Genomic DNA, 21,703 nt, shown 5'->3' on the forward strand with positions numbered 1-21,703 from the left:
ACATATCTTGTATGTTTGTATGTGAGAGAGAACGAACTGAACAGACATGTAAAGTCCATAAAATGGGGAGAAAGGGAGAGATGTTAGGCAAAAGGAAGAATTTGCTGATGGGACTGGCCCCCTAGGGCAGGTCTGGTGCTTCCTCTCTCCCTAACTCTCCCTCTTCTTAACCATAGGTCATATCAAAATCCATAATTTTGATCCCAAAACGTATAGGTGAAGCTGATTTATATAGCATAAAAAGAGACTCTGCATTATGTAGTGATTTGAATGTTCGACTATGACTCTGGAGAACAAGGTTTGAAACCCTGCTTGACCATGAACACCCACTGGATGACTTTGGTGTAAGGGCAATATTTCACCCTCAGAGGAAGACGAAGCCTAACAAATGTTGCCAAGAAAACTCCATGATACGTTTGTTTTAGGGACATCATAAGTCGGCAATGTCATGAAGGCAAACAACAGCCATGTACGTGTACCATGCTCCCATTGTTCGAATTGGTTTACTCTTATTAGGACGTTTAGTTAGATTTTGGTCTGTAATCTTAGAAGTATGGACATATCTGTTCTGATTATGATTACTTTAGCTGAGTAGGTGTAAATTGATATTTCATGAAAACATCAGTGACTTTTTAAAAAGTCCAAGTAGCTTAAATTATGATGTTGAAGTTACTCAATTCAATTTAATATAAAAATGCATTTTGGGAATTAGTGATCCCATTGTTTGCTGTTCCTATGTTTTTTTCCTTTTCCAGAACACCTGAAAGCAGGCAGTCAAGTCATATTATCAGAATGGTTTATCATAGTTGTTGCGACATCTTTTTGTTAATGAATGTCTGTGACAGACATTTCACTGATAGATTTTTAAAAAGAGTATCCTGAAAATTACTATTCATTCTGTTAATGGTGGTATTTGTAAGACTGCTTACAAATTACTTATTTTCTAGCACGCAGGATTTCTCAGCTCTGTAGAGTTTTGCCCTCTGGGCCCTGCATCTTGCTAGTGTTACAAAATTTGTAAATCTGTATGAAGCTCAAGTAACAGAAGCTGGCTTGCAGGCTTTTGAGAATCTTGAATGTTTACCACCTCTGCTAGAGCCAAATAGCACCATATCATTAGGTTTGCTGCATTGAAATTGGCTTCTCTGCAGCATCTTGAAGTTAGGGATGAGGTAATGGCAGAATTGTAGCCAACACTTCTGCCAGGCTATAAAAGACTGTGGGGGACCTGTGTTTCTATCACATTGGTATTTTTAATACCTCTTATATATTATGTAAGGCAACTGCTTGGTAAGTATAGTTTCAGCTTTTGACCTCAATTTCTTTCAATTTTAAGATTGACTTCTTACACATTTGCAGCAATTTTGAAATGCAGTTTCTCCTGTGTCAACAGCTCCTATTGGCTACTGTGGGATGCTTTTGAATTATCTTGCATTGAAGCATGCACCAGTTGTACTGGTTTTTAATTCTTGTAGTCAGATTATAACTGAAGGGTTTTCTTTAAAGGATCATGGTTACTGATGCATCCAGTGAAAAACAGATTTGTGATTAGATCATGAAGTTCTCTCATTCATAGGACCACCATAAGTCAAGTTGCAACAACTGCAGTAACGTCTAGCCTGGAGGAGGAGCATATGTACTTTCAAATCATTTCCAAATTAATAGGTTTTTGTTTCCTTAAGGTTTTGTTTTTTGGCATAGAAGTGTTTGCCTTCCTTTGAGGCTCAGATTGTGATTTGCTCATGGCTATCCACTGAGTTTCCAGAACAAAGCAGAGATTCAAACCTTGGTCTTCAGAGTTATAGTCCAACACTAAAAAAAATATGTATGTACCCATATAGTTTGTGGTACATACATCTGAAGCAATAAAAATACATTCACTAAAGCATCTTTGGCAGTGTCCAAACAAATAGTACTTGCCACAGGGTGAGCAGCTATTTTGAAATCTTACATACATTTGGAAAATAGGGTGCTGCTGTTGTTCTGATTGTTTCTCCATACATTTGCTTTCATTGCAAATGTATGGAAAAACAATCTTTTTTCACTGTCAACTGTTCCCCAGGCTTATACTGTATATAGTCATGTATAAGTCAAAAGAGGAGGTATCAGGCAAAATGGATTTTGAGATGACCCATGGATATGTCAGTCATTCTACAGTGAGGGGAAAGCACCAATGCTGCATCAAGGGGCCAACTGCTCCCGGCCACTTTCACCATTCCCCCACCCAGGCATTCAGAAAGGCCAGAAGTAGCATCACAACTGAGAAAATAGAAGGGCATCTTTCAGGTTCTCCTGGGACAGACTAAGCTCTTGCCTTTTGTTACTCTGCTCAGAGAAGATGATGGTTTCTTTTATTAGAGTTAGGGTGCAGTACTCACATTGACCATGGATAAGATGGCCCAGTCTTTTAGGGTTGGTGTTTTTTTTAATGAAAATTTATGTCAGTGCATTGATCTGCTATGTAAACATTTTTTTGAATCCTCATAAAATCATATTTTAACTCCTTGCTTTCCAGCCAGGTAAGGAAGCTCTTGCTGAACTGAAGTGTTTCGTTGTAAATTTAAAAAATTGTGTATTTTAGTAAGATTTTTCAGAGACCTCCTTCATGCTATAAATGTGATCTGAAATGTTTGGCAAATATCTAGATAAGTGGTTCTCAAAGTGTACTTTGTGGAGCCTTCCTCCTGTTCCACCCTCCTTCTCCTTCAAGCTTTCCCTCTTCTTTCCTGCTTCTCCCCTCCCCTGCCTCCCTCACCCCTAAACCCCCCTGGGGTTGCTCCTATTCTTATTACTACAAAGACTGGGTGGCCATCTGTTGGGGGTTCTTTGATTGCAATTTTCCTGCATGGCAGAAGGGGGTTGGACTGGCTGGACTGGGGTCTTCCACTGAAATACTGTTACGTTTTTGTTGCTTAAAATTATTCTCCATTTTAAATATTGTATTGTTCTTTCTTTTCTTTTTTTTCTTTTTTCTTTTTTTCTTTTTTTTGCATTTCGAACTAGATATGTGCAATATACATAGGAATTTGTTCATTTTTTTTTCAAATACTTCACACAAATGCTCTCAATCCATCTGTCACTGGTCCGGACCATCTCAAATTTTAAAACACAATGTGTCAAAAAGTTTGCCTATGCCTAATATATATAATATAATACAATATATAAACATTTACTGGGGCTCCACGAGAAACTTTTGCTTCAGAAAGGCTCCACGGCTAAAAAAGATCATCGATGGGGAAAATGTGGCCCAAGACTAATTTTCCATACAAATGTTTTGCAGTTCTGTAGAGGTCCTCACAAACCTGTTTCCTTGCAGTTTCGGACATAGGGTTCATCCTCTTTTTTTAAAATGTGCACAGCCCTAAAACAGTGAGCAGATACAAAGTATTGCAAAAAGGTTGATTGCAAAACCTAGATATATGTTTAGAGATGCCTGTCAAGGAGCCTGTATATAGTCCATTCTTGTCATATAGTGTATCTAGTATGTTAAACATGCAGTTTTTTGCTTAGTGAAAATATCTGACAGCCAAGAGAGCTGTTAATGATCAAACTAAGAAATTACAGCTTTCCTGTAATAATAAAAAAATAATAAACTTTATTTGTATATCGTTCTATCTCCCTAAAGGGATTCAGGGCGGTTTCCAACATGAAGGCAAAACATTCAATTGCCAGAAAGAAAACTGTACAAACAATACATCAAAATAAACACATTCAACATTATAATAAACCTAAAAACTTAAAAAACTTAAAACAACCAAAATATCATCCTAAAACACCACAAACCTGTTAAAACACACTCAAAGTAAAAATAAATACTAAAAAACCCATTTCATTGTAGCTCCATCAGTAAAAGATTCAACAAACCAATTGCCAGGATTACAATGATTGTCGCCAACTATAAAAGGGCTGGGCCAGGGATAGTGCAATAATTCTAATTTATCCTTGTAGTATTATGTTACTACATTAAACATATTTAGAACTTTGTTTTCCTGTTACTGTCCTTGTCCTAAGTATTAGAAAAGGGCTACAGTTGTGGACTTAAATTGCTGTACTACTTGTTCATAAGAAACCAAATAATCCCTTTGTGAAACACTTTCATAGTAACCTAGACTTTGGCACAAGGTTTTTAAATTTTATATGAAAGTCTTTATTACTGAAAAGTTTTCCCTTCAGCTATTGGCAGAGAGATGGTGATGACTATAAACATTTGCATTTTCTAGAACAATTAGTATTTAGTTTTCCCCAGTATGAGACTTTTCAGATCTTGTTATTTCTACTTACTAAGGGAAATTAATTACATTGGTTCTTAAATTGCTGCCGTATATTGCCCTTGTTCAAACATAACAGGCTGCTCTCAACAATGAACAGTATGCTCATATGCAACAACAAGTTTGATCTTTTGCTCTTGTTTACAGTGGAGAGTTGCTTGTTTAAAAGAAAACAAACAAAAAAATCCCTCAGAAAATGGAATTTTAACTTAAGAAGGTAGTTGATATGAGATGTTCGCTTTCAATACCATAATCCAGAGTAGTACAGAATAACAATATATGTGCAGGCTCAGTAGTTCACACACATTATTGCACACAGAACTACATATCAAGTCACAAAACATATAAATGTGTGTAGTATATTTTTAAGGAGTTGAGCATTTATAAAGTGTATAGTGAGCTCTCTACATTCACTGGGGTTAGAGGCACAGTACCCTTGTGAATGTAAAACACACAAATAAATAAATTGCCTTTTTTAACCTGAGAGAATATTTGTCTAGGGATTTCTATGTTTTCCAGCATGACTCTTATGGTCAATGTCTACTGGAAGCTGACTATAGAATCACATTGGAGGACCTAGAGATTCCTAGAGGGGTGTTCACTCTAGAAATCTTTAGGTCCTCCAACATGTCTGGAGGAAGTTAACTATAAAGTCATACTGCAGGACCTGGAGATTCCTAGAGATAATATTTTAAATCAAATCTGTGAATAATCAAATCTGCAAATGTGGAGGTATGATTGTATAAGAAAGAGAATGAAAAATAAGTAGCTACTATTTATTATGTAATCATTAGACTAATTTGTTTATATAATGTTTTCAATTCAGGTTGTTATCCCCCCTACCCATACACAGATATGCGTATCTTAATGACTTAACAAGTCTTCCTAACCATGACAGGCCTGCTGAGAAAGCAAAACAATCTCATTGGGTAGAGCTAGTGAGAAAACAATGTTTTAATTTGCATGTTTACTGTATTCCCTTCCATCCTATACAGATAAAACACATTAAAAACTTGCAAACTTTTTTTTACAATATGTTCACTTCCTCCAGCAAATAAAAGTATGAATTTGAAAATGTCTCTGGAAAGTAATAACCCATTCCAGGAAGGAAACAAATCTGCTCTCTCCAGAAGTCACCATTTGGAGCAGATCTTTGATTCTGCATCATTGTAGAGCCTCATGTAGTTTCCTAAATGGATGCAGATTGGTATTTGATTGGTTGTGTGTAGATATACACCTTATTTTCTCTCACTCTAACCAAGCAAAACCTTAAATACCCAAGCCCTCAAAATGAGAGGCACTGAAATCTCACGCCTCTTTCCTATGATAGTTGAACTGAGAAACTAGTTTAAAAGTGAACTATAAATCAGGATTGTAAATGAGGATTAGCAGAATATCACAGAAAACAAAGAAACAAGGAAGCTTTGTCTGTAGTTAGTAGCAAGGAGAAAGAAGAAGGCATGTTAATGCTTTTCACGTCATCACATGGCAAAAATCCTGTGGTTTGTTAAAGTAACTTGCTAGGTTTGAACTGAGGACGAATAATGTTGTTGCAGCAAACTGACAAATTCATACAGTAGCTTAGTAGAAGCATGAATTTCTGCTGCCATCTTCAAAAGGATACTTTGTTCATCTCTCAGAGATGTGACTCTTGCATCTTTTCCAAAGCAAAGAGGAAAGCCCTCCCCCAGTGGGATTTTCCTGTTCAATTTTGAAAAGAGTTTTGAAGTAGCAGTATGTAGCTATGCCGAGAGGTGTTGCCTCTTTCAAAGTGTTGCTCTGTTTTTGTTCTTGTTGGTCCCCAGATTAACAGAAATGTATGTGAATCCACCCAGGCTAAACAGCTTTACACTTGCACCTTCGTATTTACTTTCTGGTATTTGCTCATAAAGAATATGAAATGGCAGGTTGCATTTGGTGAATTGGTTTTTTAAAAAAGTATAAATTAAGAAGTGGCTAGACTTCATACCTCAAGGATCAATATTGGTTTTGTTTGGTATTTTTCCTAGCACCTCAAGATTTACTAATAGTCCAGGTGCAAAATATGTGCAATTACAATTAACAAAATATAACCACAGAAATTAGTTTATAATACAGGAACGGAATGGAGCTTACAGATCTTTCATAAATCAAAACAAACACACAAGGAAAAAACCCTTGTTACTCAGCCAGTCTTCAGCTTAACAGCACTGAGAGATAATATTGTTGCTTTTAATGTTAAAACAGTTGAGTTACTGTATTGTAAAGCGTGCATAGATCTGCTGGTAGATTTTCATCTATCTTCTGTCATCCAGGTTTACATAAAGAATAATGTTCAGATTTAAACCTGAGCATTACTCTTTTCCCATGAAGATGGTTATGTTGTATGCACACACTCACATGTGTGCATGTGTTGAAGCTTTTTGTAAGTTTCCTGAAGCAACATTTGATCAAAATGCAGTCCATAAATCAAAATAGTATAATCCTGCTAATTAACTATATGTGTGGTAGAATAGCTTTGAATTGTGGTTGAACTTACACTGATGGTATTCAATTAGAAAAAAACCTTTGATTTTTGCCGACTTAAATGAATGAAAATGACTTTCTTCCATAGGCTCAAACTGTCCAGGTTGCTGAAGTGGAGCAGCAGCCGCAGCCTCAGCCTTCACCTGAACTCCTCCTTCCACAGTCCCTGAAGCCAGAAGAAGGGCTAGAAGTATGGAAGAGCTGGGCACAGACTAAAAATGCAGAGCTGGAAAAGGAGTCTCAGAACAGGCTTGCACCTATTGGCAGTAAGTTCTTCGGGCAGAAGACATACTGCTTTGCCTTTTCAAACCAAAGTAATTTTTCTTTGCTCTCCTGACTATGGAAGGTTATTACATTCCATGAATCTAGAATTGGTTATTGAATGTTAACCTCTCCCTTCAGGCATCTCATGCTCCAAATGTTCTGTTGAGTATTGAACTGCCTCCCCCTTTTGGTGGTTTTGTTTTTAGTTGTTCGGTTGAATTAATTTTAATTATTTTGATACTGTTTCCCCATTTTTATTGTGTTTTCATGTTAAAAATCAATCTTGGATTATTTGAAAAAATAAGCTTACTCATTTTCTGGGTTTTCCGGTCTCTGAATTTTTTTCATTTATTGACACATTACTAGAGTTATACAACATGCTAGAGTCACTTACACAAGACTCTAAAGTTATTTGTTTGTACAATTCATTTTTTCACATCTTTTCCCTTCCTTGTTGAAGGAAGGCTCACCTGGGTAGTATTTAGTGTACCAGGGTTTTAGGTTTATTAAAAATTAAATCTTAATGTCAAAACTTTGTTTTGAGTAAATATTTTAGGATATTATGTAAAAATACTGGGTGCTGGGTGAAATTTGTTCTTGAAAATGTCAGGTAGTTTTTTTGGGGGAGACACTAAAGGAAGGACGATCAGGTCTAGAAATAGCCTTCTGAAGAACATCAGTTAATGGGCTTTTTTGTTGTGGTTTGCAGGACGTCAGCTGTTGAGATTCCAGGAAGATCTCATATCATCAGCTGTAGCAGAACTGAATTATGGACTGTGCTTAATGAGTCGTGAAGCTCGTAATAGTGAAGGCGAGCCATATGATCCAGATGTTTTGTACTATATCTTCCTGTGTATTCAGAAGGTACGATGTCATGAAAATTCTTTCTGTAACCAGTGCTCAAAAACTGTAGGGCAGTGTTTTTATTGTGATTAGGGCAATTCTTGTACATGCTTGGGAGAGAAATTCATTTCTTTTCAATAATGAACTTTTTCTTATTTTGTATGAGAATGACTTTATGTTCAAAGACCATATTACAAAATGTACTCATATATTTAGCACTCATGCTCAGTCTGCTTTAGTTTAATAAGTGAACTAAAGGTATAGGCTGAATAAATCATCTTAGGCCCATGTATCCCAACCTAAGACTTCAGTTACATATAAAATAGTTTGCATGAAATATATATAAAGAAATACATAATGCATCATGCTTTTAAAAGTACATAACCATGAATGCACTTGTGAAATGCCAATATACTTCCATTTTAACAAATAGCTTGTTTCAAACTGCAATTGATTCTGTGCCCTAATTATAATGTGTTGCACTGGGCTTTTACGTCTAGTACAATTGAAATTTTGTTCATCTCCTTACCATAGTCCTTGGGATTGCCTCAAAAGCAATACTACAGGATGCCATGAAAGGGGAAAAGGAAATTTGGGAGGAAATTTAAATAAATGCTATTTTTATTTGAAACCTAAACATGTGCACTGGTTTTGCACTAAGAAGTGTTCCATTGGTTAGTTTGTACTATTTAACATATTTTTGAAATTTAACATCCAAAATTATGAACACATTCCATGCTAAAGAGTAAACAGTTGAAAAGTTAGTTATTCAGGGCCCTTCTACACAGCCATATAACTCAGAATATCAAGGCAAATAATCCACAATATCTGTTATGAACTAGCGTATCTGAGTCCACGATGCCATATGATCCAGTTAAATGTGGTATTTTATACAGCTGTGTGGAAGGGGCCTCAGATTTGTGTATAGTAAGCAAAGTCATGTCTAGTTCAAAGAGGCCAGTATCCTGTAGGGATAGTTCCAAACAATAAATGACTTTTAGCCATTAAGTTTATGTACACAGCCATATCACTTTAACTCCTATTGCACATTGCAATATTGTCATGAGTAGCTGTCAAACTATAAAATAATGACATAAATAGATTTTGTGTTTGTCACTGTCCAGAGCTAGTGTTGAGTAATTGTTTGAGTGTTGTTCTATGAGTTTGGGAATTCAGAATTCAAATTCTAGCTCAACTGTGGAAACAACTGGGTGTCCTTGGCTAAGCCAAACTTTCTCAGCCTCAGAGCAAAGCAAAAACAAGCTTCCTCTGGGTAACTTATCAAGAAAACTCTCAATAAGGATCACCATGTTGGAGTTGACTTGAAAGCATTTAACAACTACAAAAGCCACTGTTCTTTCCTTTAAGATCCTTCTTAAAATATACTGTTAACAAGGGAGATTTAGTCTCCATGTTTCAGGTGTCCATCTTTAAAACATGAATAACTTGATTACTATTTTAGAAGTTTCATTTTAAGAATTAGTCTTGTGGAAAAAGTTTGCTCTCACCCGTGTTACTGTGTTTTTTCAGTATCTATTTGAAAATGGACGAGTTGATGACATCTTCTCTGATCTCTATTATATACGGTTCACTGAGTGGTTACATGAAGTTCTCAAGGATGTCCAGCCCCGAGTCACTCCTCTTGGTAAGAGATTCCTCAGTTTATAGTAATTGTAGAGAAATAATATGAAGCACTTTAATTATTTGTGTACGCCATTCTGTTTTTTTTAAAAGGTTTCATACTGGGTAGACAACTGCTAGACAGATTTTGCCAAACATTCATCCTAATAGTGCAATGCTCCTCATTTTCAGATGAAAATCAGCCCTGAAATTGACCACATTTTACTTGCACGCTGCCCTTTAAAAATCTTGGTTTACACCCCAGACTTTCAAGAGATTGAGGTGGTTGCAGTATGTGGCATATAGAAAAGCCATTCCTTTTGACTTTGGTTTTTCATTTTGGGATCACATTTTTTATATTTTTTAAAAAAGATAAAAAGACAAAAGAGCTTAGGGGACTTTTGGAGAGATACAAAATGGTATTCAGGGTGGTATCCTTTATTTGCACCTTTATTTAACAGAATGACAAAACAGTTCACTAAATTTGATGTAAATGCAACTTTATGGTTGTAATGGCTCTATCACGAATTATGTCTTTTATCTGGCAACTCTGGGGGGTGGAAATGTTGCTTGGTTTCCATGCTTTTGGTGACGCTGTCATCCTGTCTTTTCAGGCTATGTTCTTCCGAGCCACGTAACTGAAGAGATGTTGTGGGAATGCAAGCAACTGGGTGCTCACTCCCCTGCCACCTTGCTCACTACTCTTATGTTTTTCAACACAAAGTATGTACTGCTATACCAATTTTGTTGCCAACATTGTAGTGATTGCTTTAAAATAAGTAGAATCCTATTTTAATGAATTGTGGATTTTGATGTGGGGACGTAGAGGGAGGGTAAAGACAAACTAGCGGACAGGAGATACTTTAATAGATCAGATCAGAATGTATCTAGAGTTACTGAGTTGCAAGTACTCAGAAACCTATATATAAGTAAAAGTATGTCTGTTGGTTTGTCAGTGGTTGGTTTGTACGCGCACATACCCTTCATTATACAGCTTCAAATAATTAAGGGGTATGAACTAAAAATGTCCCCATCCATTTCGGGCCCAGAGTGAAGGGAAAGAAAAGGAACAAAGTGGATTGGCTGTGATTGGGTAAGTGACCCTCTGTCATATGACTGGGGGGGGGGGGGGGGAGAGAGACAAAGTGGACTGGCATTTGCTAAGTGTATGAGGGGAAGGAAGGAAGGAGAAAGAAAAAGGAAAGGAAGGAAAAGAAAGCCAAGAAAAAGGAAGAAGAAGCAGAAATGTATGAGGGAAAGTGAGGAAAGAAGGAAAGAAAGAGCCACAAACAGAGCCTAGCTAATTCCCCCAGTATTGGATTTTGCAGGGAGTCTGTCTGGGAACAAGGAAATGCCATTTTGGCTAGTACAGCTAAGTGCTGCATTTTATAAATTTGCCAAAACCTCTTCTTTGTTTACACTACCTTATGTCAATTGAAGTAGACTGTATGTGGCTTTGCTGTGAAGTTACCATAACGTCATTAGTTTGCTGGAAGTAAACACACCTGTTTTCTTGATTGTGGTGACCTGCCATTAAATATTAAATTTTATGACTCTCATTTATGTCCTTTTAGATGCAAATTGGGTACTTCTCTCAGTATGAGAAATGGGTTTTCAAATATATTTTAATGTGCATCTTCTCTCTTCTTGTGCAGATACTTTCTGTTAAAAACAGTGGACCAGCACATGAAGTTGGCCTTTTCAAAAGTCTTGAGGCAGACTAAGAAGAACCCTTCCAATCCCAAGGATAAGAGTACAAGCATCCGGTATCTGAAGGCACTTGGTATACACCAGGCTGGCCAGAAAGGTAGAACTTAAAACTTAATTTTGGTTCTAATGGCTAATCATATTTATTCTGCAGTGCTGCTTAGAAGATGCAAGATGAAAAAGGAGAGAAATGGGATTTTATGATATGTGTAAAATAGCATTTTATTTTATTATTTTCCATATTTATATTACATTGTTATGTAAAGCTTCCTCAGAATAGTTCAGAGTAAAACTTTAAATACAGTACTTTCATGAGAGTGAACAGAATTTATCACTGAGTTATTTTATAGTGATGCTGCTCCTTTATGTTCTGCAGATAAATTTCTTTTTTTTCTCTGCAGATATTTTGATTGTACCTTTTCCTCTAATTTTTATGTATGTGGATGTTTGACTGGATGTGTCAAACTTACTTCTCTAAGATGATAGGATCAACAATATGAATCAAATTTGTGAGACTCTGAAGTGACATTGAGAGTTTTGTCTGCTTTCTTCCTCCTTGCACCAGAGATCCTTTTTCAATGCCAATTTACTTTCCTTTACCATAAATGTGGTTTGGACAGCAGAACTCGCCTTTGACCTTCAACTCTTCCAACTATTCCCATTTTGGATTTGATTTTTACAGAGTATGTACTTAGACTACTTTGTCAGACAGAAAGTTTTTGTATTTGGCTATTCACAAGAACTCCTAATTCCACCAGAAAAAAATATTTTAAAATCCCTGTAAAGATGGTTCATCAGTCACAAGAAAGAGATTGATATTATGCTGTATTGCAAGCGTTCACAACCTGCGACCTATCAGGTGTTTTGGATTTTGGCCCCAAGAATTCCTGACCATTGAACAAGCTGGCTAAGGCTTCTGGGAGTTAGATGTCAAAGCACCTGGAGGGCCGCATGTTGTGCAGGCTTGCTTTATTGTTATTTGTTTCCCATGTAAAGTATCTGACAGGCTTCTGTTATTTGGATTAACTTGCAGTTACGGATGACATGTATGCAGAACAGACTGAGAACCCTGAGAACCCTTTAAGGTGTCCTATAAAGCTCTATGACTTCTACCTCTTCAAATGGTGAGTGTTTATGTCCTTGTCCTTGAAAGCCACAAAATATCATGGAATGGGTTGTGGGAGTGTGCTCGATTTTAAATTGCTTTAATATGCATCTTACTATAAGGTCATCTAGCTACATTCCTACTTGGAGTTTAGGATGGAGGTGTGATCTACTGGATGTCACTGCTGACTAAAAAATGGAAATTCCATCCAATTTATTTGCTTGTTGCATACATAGCCAGCTTAAATGTTATTAAAATTAAAACTCAAACTCCTGGGTTAGGATAATATTGATAGCCATTTAGAGTAATTGCTTGATGTTCAGTCTCTCTCTCTCTCCCTCTTTCTCTTTCTCCACAGTCCCCAGAGTGTGAAAGGCCGGAATGACACCTTCTATTTGACCCCCGAACCCGTGGTGGCTCCCAACAGCCCAATTTGGTATTCCATCCAGCCAATCAGCCGCGAGCAAATGGAGCAGATGCTCACCCGGATTCTGGTGATACGAGAGATTCAGGAAGCGATTGCTGTGGCAAATGTCAGCACCATGCACTAAGGGCATCCCTTGCCAGCTCATAAAATGGGTGCAGTGGGGTAGGGTGGGAGGGTAGGTCGTGAGGCCAGGATCAGTTGTACAGCCTTTTACACTAAAGGAGATGCCTAAGTTTTTTTTTTAATGGGTGTAGTTAGGAAGCCTTTTTAAGCTTCCTCTGTTTCAAAAGAGAACCTTTCCCATTGTATATCTGGCCCAAATGCACCGTCCTTCTGGACACATTGAGGGCTGTGTTCTCTCTCTGGGAGCTGTGAGGTGCCGTAGGTTGACTTTGGGTTTTTTATGATGTGAGGGGAGAAAAACAAATTTAACTGAGAGACTTGGCCTTGTGCGGCCACTACTTTGGCGCTCATGCACTTGGAAAGAGCAGAAAATGATCGATAGAGAAGCAGTTTGCAGTTTCCTTGTGCTCACACTGACATGTCTTGGAAGGGAGAGAAGACTGTCCTGCAATTATGATTTATAAGAAGAAAAAGAAGAAAATTGATTTCTTAAAAGTGACATTTTTAGATGTTAAGTACAAGCTACCACAGTCCGTTCTCTTTCTTTCTCTCAATCTCCCTCTTTCAGTCTTTTTTTTTCTTTCTTTTTTGGCCTGATGTTGAGGCCTTAAAACTTTGAGGCTCCTGTGCCTGATGGAATTCTTGTAACATACACTTGTGTATCATATAAAGATACCACCCTGTTTCTCTTATGTATTCTTACGCTAGTTGTTTATTAAGAATGACGAGCACGTCTTTTCAACATGCTATTGAACAACGTGTCTTTATTTATGAGAAATTTTGCAGAAAAAGATTAGTTGTATGGTAGGGGGTGACCATCCCACTGATGAAGAGACCCTATGGAAGCCATAAGCCAATAGCAAGGAATTCCCTTTAGAAATCTTTTGGTATTGGCTTATGGCTTCCATAGTAATTTTGCTTGCAGAACAATTTTGGATGAAATGACCTTGGGGTGAAGGTGACATTTATTCCTTCTTTTTCAGGCATACAACCTCCTGGAAAATTCAAACCTGTAGCAGATATACAAATGAATCCAGGATTTAGAGGGCATGTTTTCCTATAGCTCATTCTGTCCCCTTTTCATCTGGATTCGGTGTTATCCTTGACCACTGGGAACTGGTTTTAATCCTAGATTGGCTAAGTACATTTGGGAGGATCCCAACTTCATCGACTTGGCAACACTTGGTTATATTGGTGAACCTGGGAAGAGAGCTGAGAAGTGGGGAGTGTGTAATCCCTTGTATTTTACATCTACATTTGGCTCATGGAAGACGGTTTTATTTTACATTCTTTGAATAATATGTCATTGAACAGCTCAAACTATTTGCAGTTTTCATTTATCACAGACTCCTGTTGTTACTGCTAGAACTTGCTCCTCTTTTGGGACTAGAGTCCTACAGTAGTATCAGAATCATTAGGCACAAACCAGGTCATTCCCTTCAGTTTGGTCCTTGATCTTGTCGGTTATCAGTGTTGGAATATTTCTTATCCATGGCAGAGTAGAGTGAAGTGTAGCCAGTGCTATATATGAGCATATGGTAGGAAACAGGCAAGAAAATATGCAGGTTGCTCTAGTAAGGTTTAATTACAGGTAAAAATGTGTGTTTACTGTTGCAGGTCATACACCTGAGATAAAAGAGTAGATAGACAAAAGAAAGTTACCTAACTTTGGTAGAATACTACCTAATACTGACTCTCATCTTTGTGCATAAAGCATCATTTGGCAGAGAGAGGACTCATGGTGCTCCCTTCTCAAACAAAGGATAATAAAGCACACTAAAGGCTTTTTGGGAAGAAGGGGGAAGTGATTTCTACATGAAAGCAGGAAATAAAGCATATTGAGTTACATATATCTAGAAAACATGAAAAAAACAGATAGGTATACCCTACAGGGTTCCCCCCATCCCCAATTGCTGCATATACAAGCTTTGCTGCTTCTTCACTTCCAGGAGTCAGTACGTAGTTCCCTTCAGATTGGTCCTTGGTCTTGTACCTATAGATTTGGTGTTCTCCCATTTCTTAATTTGTTGAATTTGAAAATGATATCATTTCCCTAATTCAGCATGAATGATAAAATTCATCTTTTTCTTTTTCTTTTTGGTGTGTGGTATGCTCTCAGTCTGAGAGAAGGCAATGGCAACTATCTTAACAAATCTTGCCAATAAAACCCTGTGATCTATCATCCTCACATAACAACAAGAAGTAATACGAGACTGTGATTTGGAATTAAGATCTCTAATTCCATACCTGCTGTACCTGCTGTTTGAAATGAATCAATGAACCAGAGGGCAGTTACAGTTGCTCTGTTGAATCACTTGTTCTCCTACTGAAGAACTTTGTATAACCGAAAAGAACTATTAACTAACCCCTGATTATGAAGAAAGCTGTAGTCAGTTCACAAACCAGTGTTCTTTTATATTTTAGTTCAAGAACTGATTGTCAGTAAAGAGTAAAGCAGCCTAGTAGCAGGGGAAGCTGCCAAATACGGTCTGCCTTCCATATCCACAGATTTGCATCCTTGGATTCTACCATCCATTGCTAGAATATAACCCCCCCCCCCCCCCGGACACACACACACACACACAATCCTGAAAGCAAATTTTAATTTTGCTATCTTTTAATAAGGGAACATCATTTTACAATGCCATTGTGTATAATGGGACTTGTGGATCCACAGATTTTGTTCACAGAGAGTCAATATATGAGTCCTGTAACCGAATTCAAGAACATACCAATGACCCACTGTGTTGGGAAAGAATCTTGCTTTTCTAAGGTGGGGAATCTATGGGCTCTTTTGCAAACAATATTGTTATTTTTCTTGGAAAAACAGCTATCTAAAGAAGATTGGTTTCTGTGCATATGAAATGATACACCTACGGTATATACAGTAGTACACATTGCACACCGTGGTTAACTGATAACAACACGTTGAATCCTAAAGTTTAAAAAGAGATTGAAGACCTCTAACCAACTTTATATTTCCTGAACTTTTTCACAACAACACATCACTTATATATACACAAATGTATATGACTAAATGTAAGTGATTGAATTCCAAACCTTACCTAGGATGTAAAATATGGGATATTTAACAGGTTAAAGTATTGTTTACTTGGGCAACATTTTGTTAAATACACTTACTGCACTATCTCTCACTTACTAAAATTAGCCATTTAGAATTCTCTTTCCATAGCTGATGTGTGAAGCTGTCTTCAGCTGAACAAAATAGAAAATAAACTTCAGTGCAGTGGAGGATGATTGTAGGTAAGTTGCATTGTTTGCAATCCTGAATTAAATAGAATTTGCAAGAAGTTAAGAATGTAAGAAGAGCTGTGTTAATTTAGACTACAAATTTCCCAATTTAAACACCCAGAAGCCTCAACTGTCTCGGCCGGTGATTGGGGATTTTGGGAGTTGAAGTCCGAAACACCTAGAAGACCAGAGTGTAAGCAACACTAATTTACACTAAAGACAAGTCTATTCTCATCACATAATGACAAATCAGAAGGTATCCTATAAGCACAATTGCAGCAATACACCCCACTTGTGTGTCCTGACAACTGAAAGAAATGCCTGCCTTTAATACTAGAATACAATCATCCTGATTTCTAGGTGTAGTTTCACATAGTCTCAATGTTATTGAATCATTAAAGTTGTAGTTTGGTGAGGCACTCACACTCTTTGGAGAGAAGGCTATAAACCTTATAAAGCTACAATGCCCACTATCCCATAGCGCTGAGCTATGGCAGTTAAAAGTGGTCTCAAACTGCATTAATTCTACAGTGTAGAGATACCTTTAGTCGGGAATTGAAGTGGAATCAAAGGAGACCCCCCAAATCCAACCAATCCAACACACTTAAAAGTGCCCCTGACTTTACATTGTGTCCTTGGAGCAAATTTGGAGTTTGACTGCCTTTGTATGCACTTTTTTAAGCTGAAGCAATTTCCCCAGGTTGTCGACAGGTGGCACTGTGCTTTTGGAGTAAAGGCCCGGGAGAAGCTCGCTGCTTGTCATGGATTTTTTAAGTTTTTGATAAGAAATAGTTGGGTTAGTCTGCCACAATATATAATGGGGGGATGACGACTTTCTCTAGAGAGCCAAGCTCATATACAGCTTTTATATATAAAGAGTTGTCCCAGAAATATGTATCCCATCTTTTAACAGGCAGTGGCAGATTCAAAAGCTACACAAATGCATTTATATCGAAGCATATAGGCTACACTAATAATATAATAATTATAATAATCAGTTACAGATGCCATCTTAAATGACAGTTTCATGCCAGGTGTTCCCATCATCCTCCCTGTGCAGCATTGGAGATTCAAACTTCCATGGAAGTTTCTCTTGGGACTTTACAACGCTTTACGATTCGAAATCTTTAATCCTGTGAAGGATCTATTATACACTGGAAAAAAGGATGCATACATTTGGAGGTGGGAGGGCTGCCAAAATAATATAATTAATTCCACAATTATAAAATGTCAAAGATGTATACATTTGGGGGGGGGGGGGGGGAGAAGCGATTGCAAAACCGAAACATTCCTGTATTATAAATGCGCACTTTGGAAGGGGGGTACAAATTAAAATATTCTTAAATTATACACTGTTAAAGGGGTATATATGTATACATGTATACATATTGTAAGCCGCTCCTGAGTCCTTTTCGGGAGATGGGGCGAGATATAAAAAAGTAGTTCAATACGCAGTAATGTTATGTTGTAATTATACAGTATTTACGAATTTAGCACCAAAATATCACAATGTATTGAAAACACTGACTACAAAAATGCGTTGGATAATCCAGAACGTTGGATAAGCGAGTGTTGAATAAGTGAGACTCTACTGTATATATATACACACATATATACACATACTCACATACATACACCCCATATAGGTATATATCAGGCATGTGCAAACTTTGACCCTCCAGGTGTTTTGGACTTCAATTCCCACAATTCCTAACAAGTGGTAGGAATCCTATGCCATCAACTCCGCTGGCCTGGCTATGTTGCCCAAATATCTGATCATTGTCTCCCAAAGCAGTTATTATACTCCCAACTCAAGAATAGAAAACGGAATGTTGGTGGACAGGAAAAGAGATGTGTAGATGGGCTTCAAGCTAACCTTAAAAACTGTGGCAAGGACACCGAGAACTGGGAAGCCCTGGCCCATGAGAGCTCCAATTGGAAGTCAGCTGTGACCAGCAGTGCTGTGGTATTTGAAGAGGCACGAATGGAGGGTGAAAGGGGGAAACATAACAAGAGAAAGGTCCACCATGCCAATGTCTTCACTGTGGAAGAACATGTCTCCACAATCACCAACATATCCACTTACAGGACACTACACTTGGAAGGCCATCATTCTAAGACAACAAATGATTTCCTAAGATACATATATATCAGGAGCCCCCGTGGCGAAGTGTGTTAAAGCACTGAGCTGCTGAACTTGCAGACCGAAAGGTCCCAGGTTCAAATCTCAGGAACGGAGTGAGCGCCCGCTGTTGCTCCAGCTTCTGCCAACCTAGCAGTTCGAAAACATGCCAATGTGAATAGATCAATAGGTACCGCTCCGGCGGGAAGGTAACGGTACTCCATGCAGTCATGCCGGCCACATGACCTTGGAGGTGTCTACAGACAACGCCGGCTCTTCGACTTAGAAATGGAGATGAGCACCAACCCCCAGAGTCAGACTTGACTGGACTTAACGTAAGGGGAAACCTTTACCTTTACCTATATATATTCCATATATACACCATATGTATATGTATGTATATATATATCTATATATATATAAAAGAGTGATGGCATCAGGGCAGTGGACAAAACAACAAAACTACAGGCCCCCCAACCTCGAAATTTGACAACACAACCCATCATCCACGCCTCTAGGTTGATACAACAAAAAGAAAAGAAAAATAAAGTCCTAATTAGAGGGAGAGCAATAATTGTTTTTATCCAATTGCTGCCAGTTTAGAGGGCTAATCTCTGCCCACTTCGTTGCCTAGCAACCAAGGGACAGCCAGGTTTCAGTTAGGGGACAGGCAAATTTAGGCCTCACTTAGGCTTCTTCCACAGATTATCTAATTTGCACTGGATTATATGGCAGTGTAGACTCAAGGTCCTTCCACACAGCTATATAACCCATTTATAATCTTATATTATCTGCTTTGCACTGGATTATCTTGACTCCACACTGCCATATAATCCACTTCAGTGTGCATTTTATACAACTGTGAAGAAGGGGCCTCATATAATCCAGTTCTAAGCAGATAATATAAGATGATCAATATACAGTAGACTCTCATTTATCCAACATAAACAGGCCGGCAGGATAAGTAAATATATTGGATAATAAGAAGGGATTCAGGAAAAGCTGATTAAACATCAAATTAGGTAATCGTTATACAAACTAAGCACCAAAACATCATATTATACAACAAATTTGACAGAAAAGGTAGTTCCATGCGCAGTAATGCTATGTAGTAATTACAGTAGAGTCTCACTTATCCAAAATTCACTTATCCAACGTTCTGGATTATCCAACGCATTTTTGTAGTCAATGTTTTCAATATATCGTGATATTTTGGTGCTAAATTCATAAATACAGTAATTACTACATAGCATTACTACGTATTGAACTACTTTTTCTGCCAAATTTGTTGTCTAACATGATGTTTTGCTGTTTCATTTGTAAAATCATAACCTAATTTGATGTTTAATAGGGTTATCCTTAATTCCTCATTATCCAACATATTCGCTTATCCAACGTTCTGCCGGCCCGTTTATGTTGGATAAGTGAGACTCTACTGTACTGTATTTACAAATTTACCAGTAAAATATCACAATGAATTTGAAACACTGACTACAAAAACATTGATTATGAAAAGGCAGACTGTTTTGGATAATCCAGAACATTGTATAAGCGAATGTTGGATAAGTGAGATTCTACTTTGATATGAAATAATTTCTAGGATAGAATAATGCAGAACAATATAATCTCTAAAACCAGGACAGTAATAAAGAAATAAAGAAATAAAGAAAGTAAATAAAGCAAGGAAATTAGAAATTCCACAAAGGAAACAATCAGGGCCAGCTAACACCTCCCAAGAAAGGATTCTTCCAGAAAGGAAGCTGAGAAGGCAGTGAAGCACTATGTATTACCAAAGTCATTATTATTACTATCATTACTATCCTTACTATTATTATTATTGTGTTGCGGTCAACCGTGAAAATGAATACAATCTGGCTCCAAGTATTCAAAAACACTAAAATCAGAATATATAAAAATTAATGTGGTATAATAAAACAGAACAATACAATCTCTAAAATCAGAACACTAAATAAAGAACAACACTCTGAAAATAGGGGAATTCCACACAGAAAACAATCAGGGCCAGCGAACACCTCCCAACAAAGGATTCCCATAGTCAAAGTCTGGCCAATCCTCTGTTTTCTCAGGGCCACAGACAGTAGAAGCATATAAAATATCGCAAACAACACCACTCTGAAAACAAGGTAATTCCAGACAGGAAACAATCAGGGCCAGCTAACACCTCCCAACAAAAAAAATCACTCAGGGAGGAAACAGCTAGGCTTTAAATCTGCAAGGCCATTACATCCTAATCATTTTTCCTAATTGCAGCATTCATACTTGCCTCCAACAGACAAAAAAAAACAATCAGAAATATTGTATATTCACAACCTTTAGGAAATAATGTCCCCTGATGGCACAGCATGTTAAAGCGCTGAGCTGCTGAACTTCTGGACCGAAAGGCCGCAGGTTTGAATTGGGGGAACTGACAGAGCCCCCACTGTTAGCCCCAGCTTCTGCCAACCCAGAAGTTCAAAAACATGTAAATGTGAGTGCATCAATAGGTACTGCTCCGGTGGGAAGGTAACGCCGCTCCATGCAGTCATCCCACATGACCTTGGAGGAGTCTACAGACAACGGCTCTTCGGCTTAGAAATGGAGATGAGCACCAACCCCCAGAATCAGACATGACTGGACTTAACGTCAGGGGAAAACGTTTACCCTTGACCTTAACTACCACCAATTCCTCAATACTTTATTTCCCATACCACCATTCTTCGCCGGGCACAGCTAGTGGATATATATATTTGGGGGATAATGGGGGAAAGTGCAAAATATATATCCTGTATGTAAACATTTGTTTCTTTAAGGGGGGGGGGGTCAAAACAGTAACATTCCAGAATTATAAAATGTTAAAACGGTGCATACATTGAGAGCGGATTGCAAAAAACAAAGTGTTAACGATAAAACACATTCTTTAACAAAAATGGCAAACTAAAAACACTTCAGAATTATAAACGGTTAAAAAGCGTATATACCAGGCATTGCCAAACTTAGGCCCTCCGGGTTCTATTAGGAATTGTGGGAGTTGAAGTCCAAAACGCGTAGAGGGTCCAAGTTTGCCCATGCCTGCTATATGTTGGATAATAAGGAGAGATTAAGAAAAAGCCTATTAAACATCAAAATAGGTTATGATTTTACAAATTAAGCACCAAAACATCATGTTATACAACTAATTTGACAGAAAAAGTACTTCATTACACATTAATGCTACGTAGTAATTACTGTATTTACGAATTTAGCACCAAAATATCATGATATATTGAAAACATTGACTACAAAAATGCGTTGGATAATCCAGAACGTTGGATAAGTGAGACTCTACTGAACCTAGTAGGCATCTTGGCCTCTGAGCCATAAAAGGGGGGAAAGAGTCACATGACACAAGCCAAACATGGGAACTTGCGTGACGTCACGCAAAGGCGGGAGTGGGCGGGGCTTCCAGCAGGAGGAGCCTTGCCTGCTCC

At 37.8% G+C, this 21,703-nt stretch overlaps 1 protein-coding gene across 2 annotated transcripts in view; it reads left to right on the plus strand.

Annotated features, from left to right (window-relative positions):
• Positions 1 to 14,182, plus strand: part of qrich1 (glutamine rich 1) — a 37,676-nt gene extending 23,494 nt beyond the window's left edge. Inside the window, exons 4-11 of one of the 2 annotated variants that reach the window (XM_003217846.4) lie at positions 6,862 to 7,039; positions 7,747 to 7,901; positions 9,411 to 9,525; positions 10,115 to 10,223; positions 11,156 to 11,307; positions 12,241 to 12,331; positions 12,671 to 12,845; positions 13,846 to 14,182. In XM_003217846.4, the coding sequence (XP_003217894.1) occupies positions 6,862 to 7,039; positions 7,747 to 7,901; positions 9,411 to 9,525; positions 10,115 to 10,223; positions 11,156 to 11,307; positions 12,241 to 12,331; positions 12,671 to 12,845; positions 13,846 to 13,878 (1,008 nt within the window). In that variant the 3' untranslated portion in view covers positions 13,879 to 14,182. Of the gene's footprint in view, positions 1 to 6,861; positions 7,040 to 7,746; positions 7,902 to 9,410; positions 9,526 to 10,114; positions 10,224 to 11,155; positions 11,308 to 12,240; positions 12,332 to 12,670; positions 13,607 to 13,845 lie in introns of those variants that run through there. The other variant, XM_008105445.3, reaches the window with a different exon arrangement.
• The last annotated feature ends 7,521 nt before the right edge of the window (positions 14,183 to 21,703 follow it).

Source organism: Anolis carolinensis, chromosome 2 (assembly GCF_035594765.1).
Source record: "Anolis carolinensis isolate JA03-04 chromosome 2, rAnoCar3.1.pri, whole genome shotgun sequence".
Taxonomy (NCBI): Eukaryota; Metazoa; Chordata; class Lepidosauria; order Squamata; family Dactyloidae; genus Anolis; species Anolis carolinensis.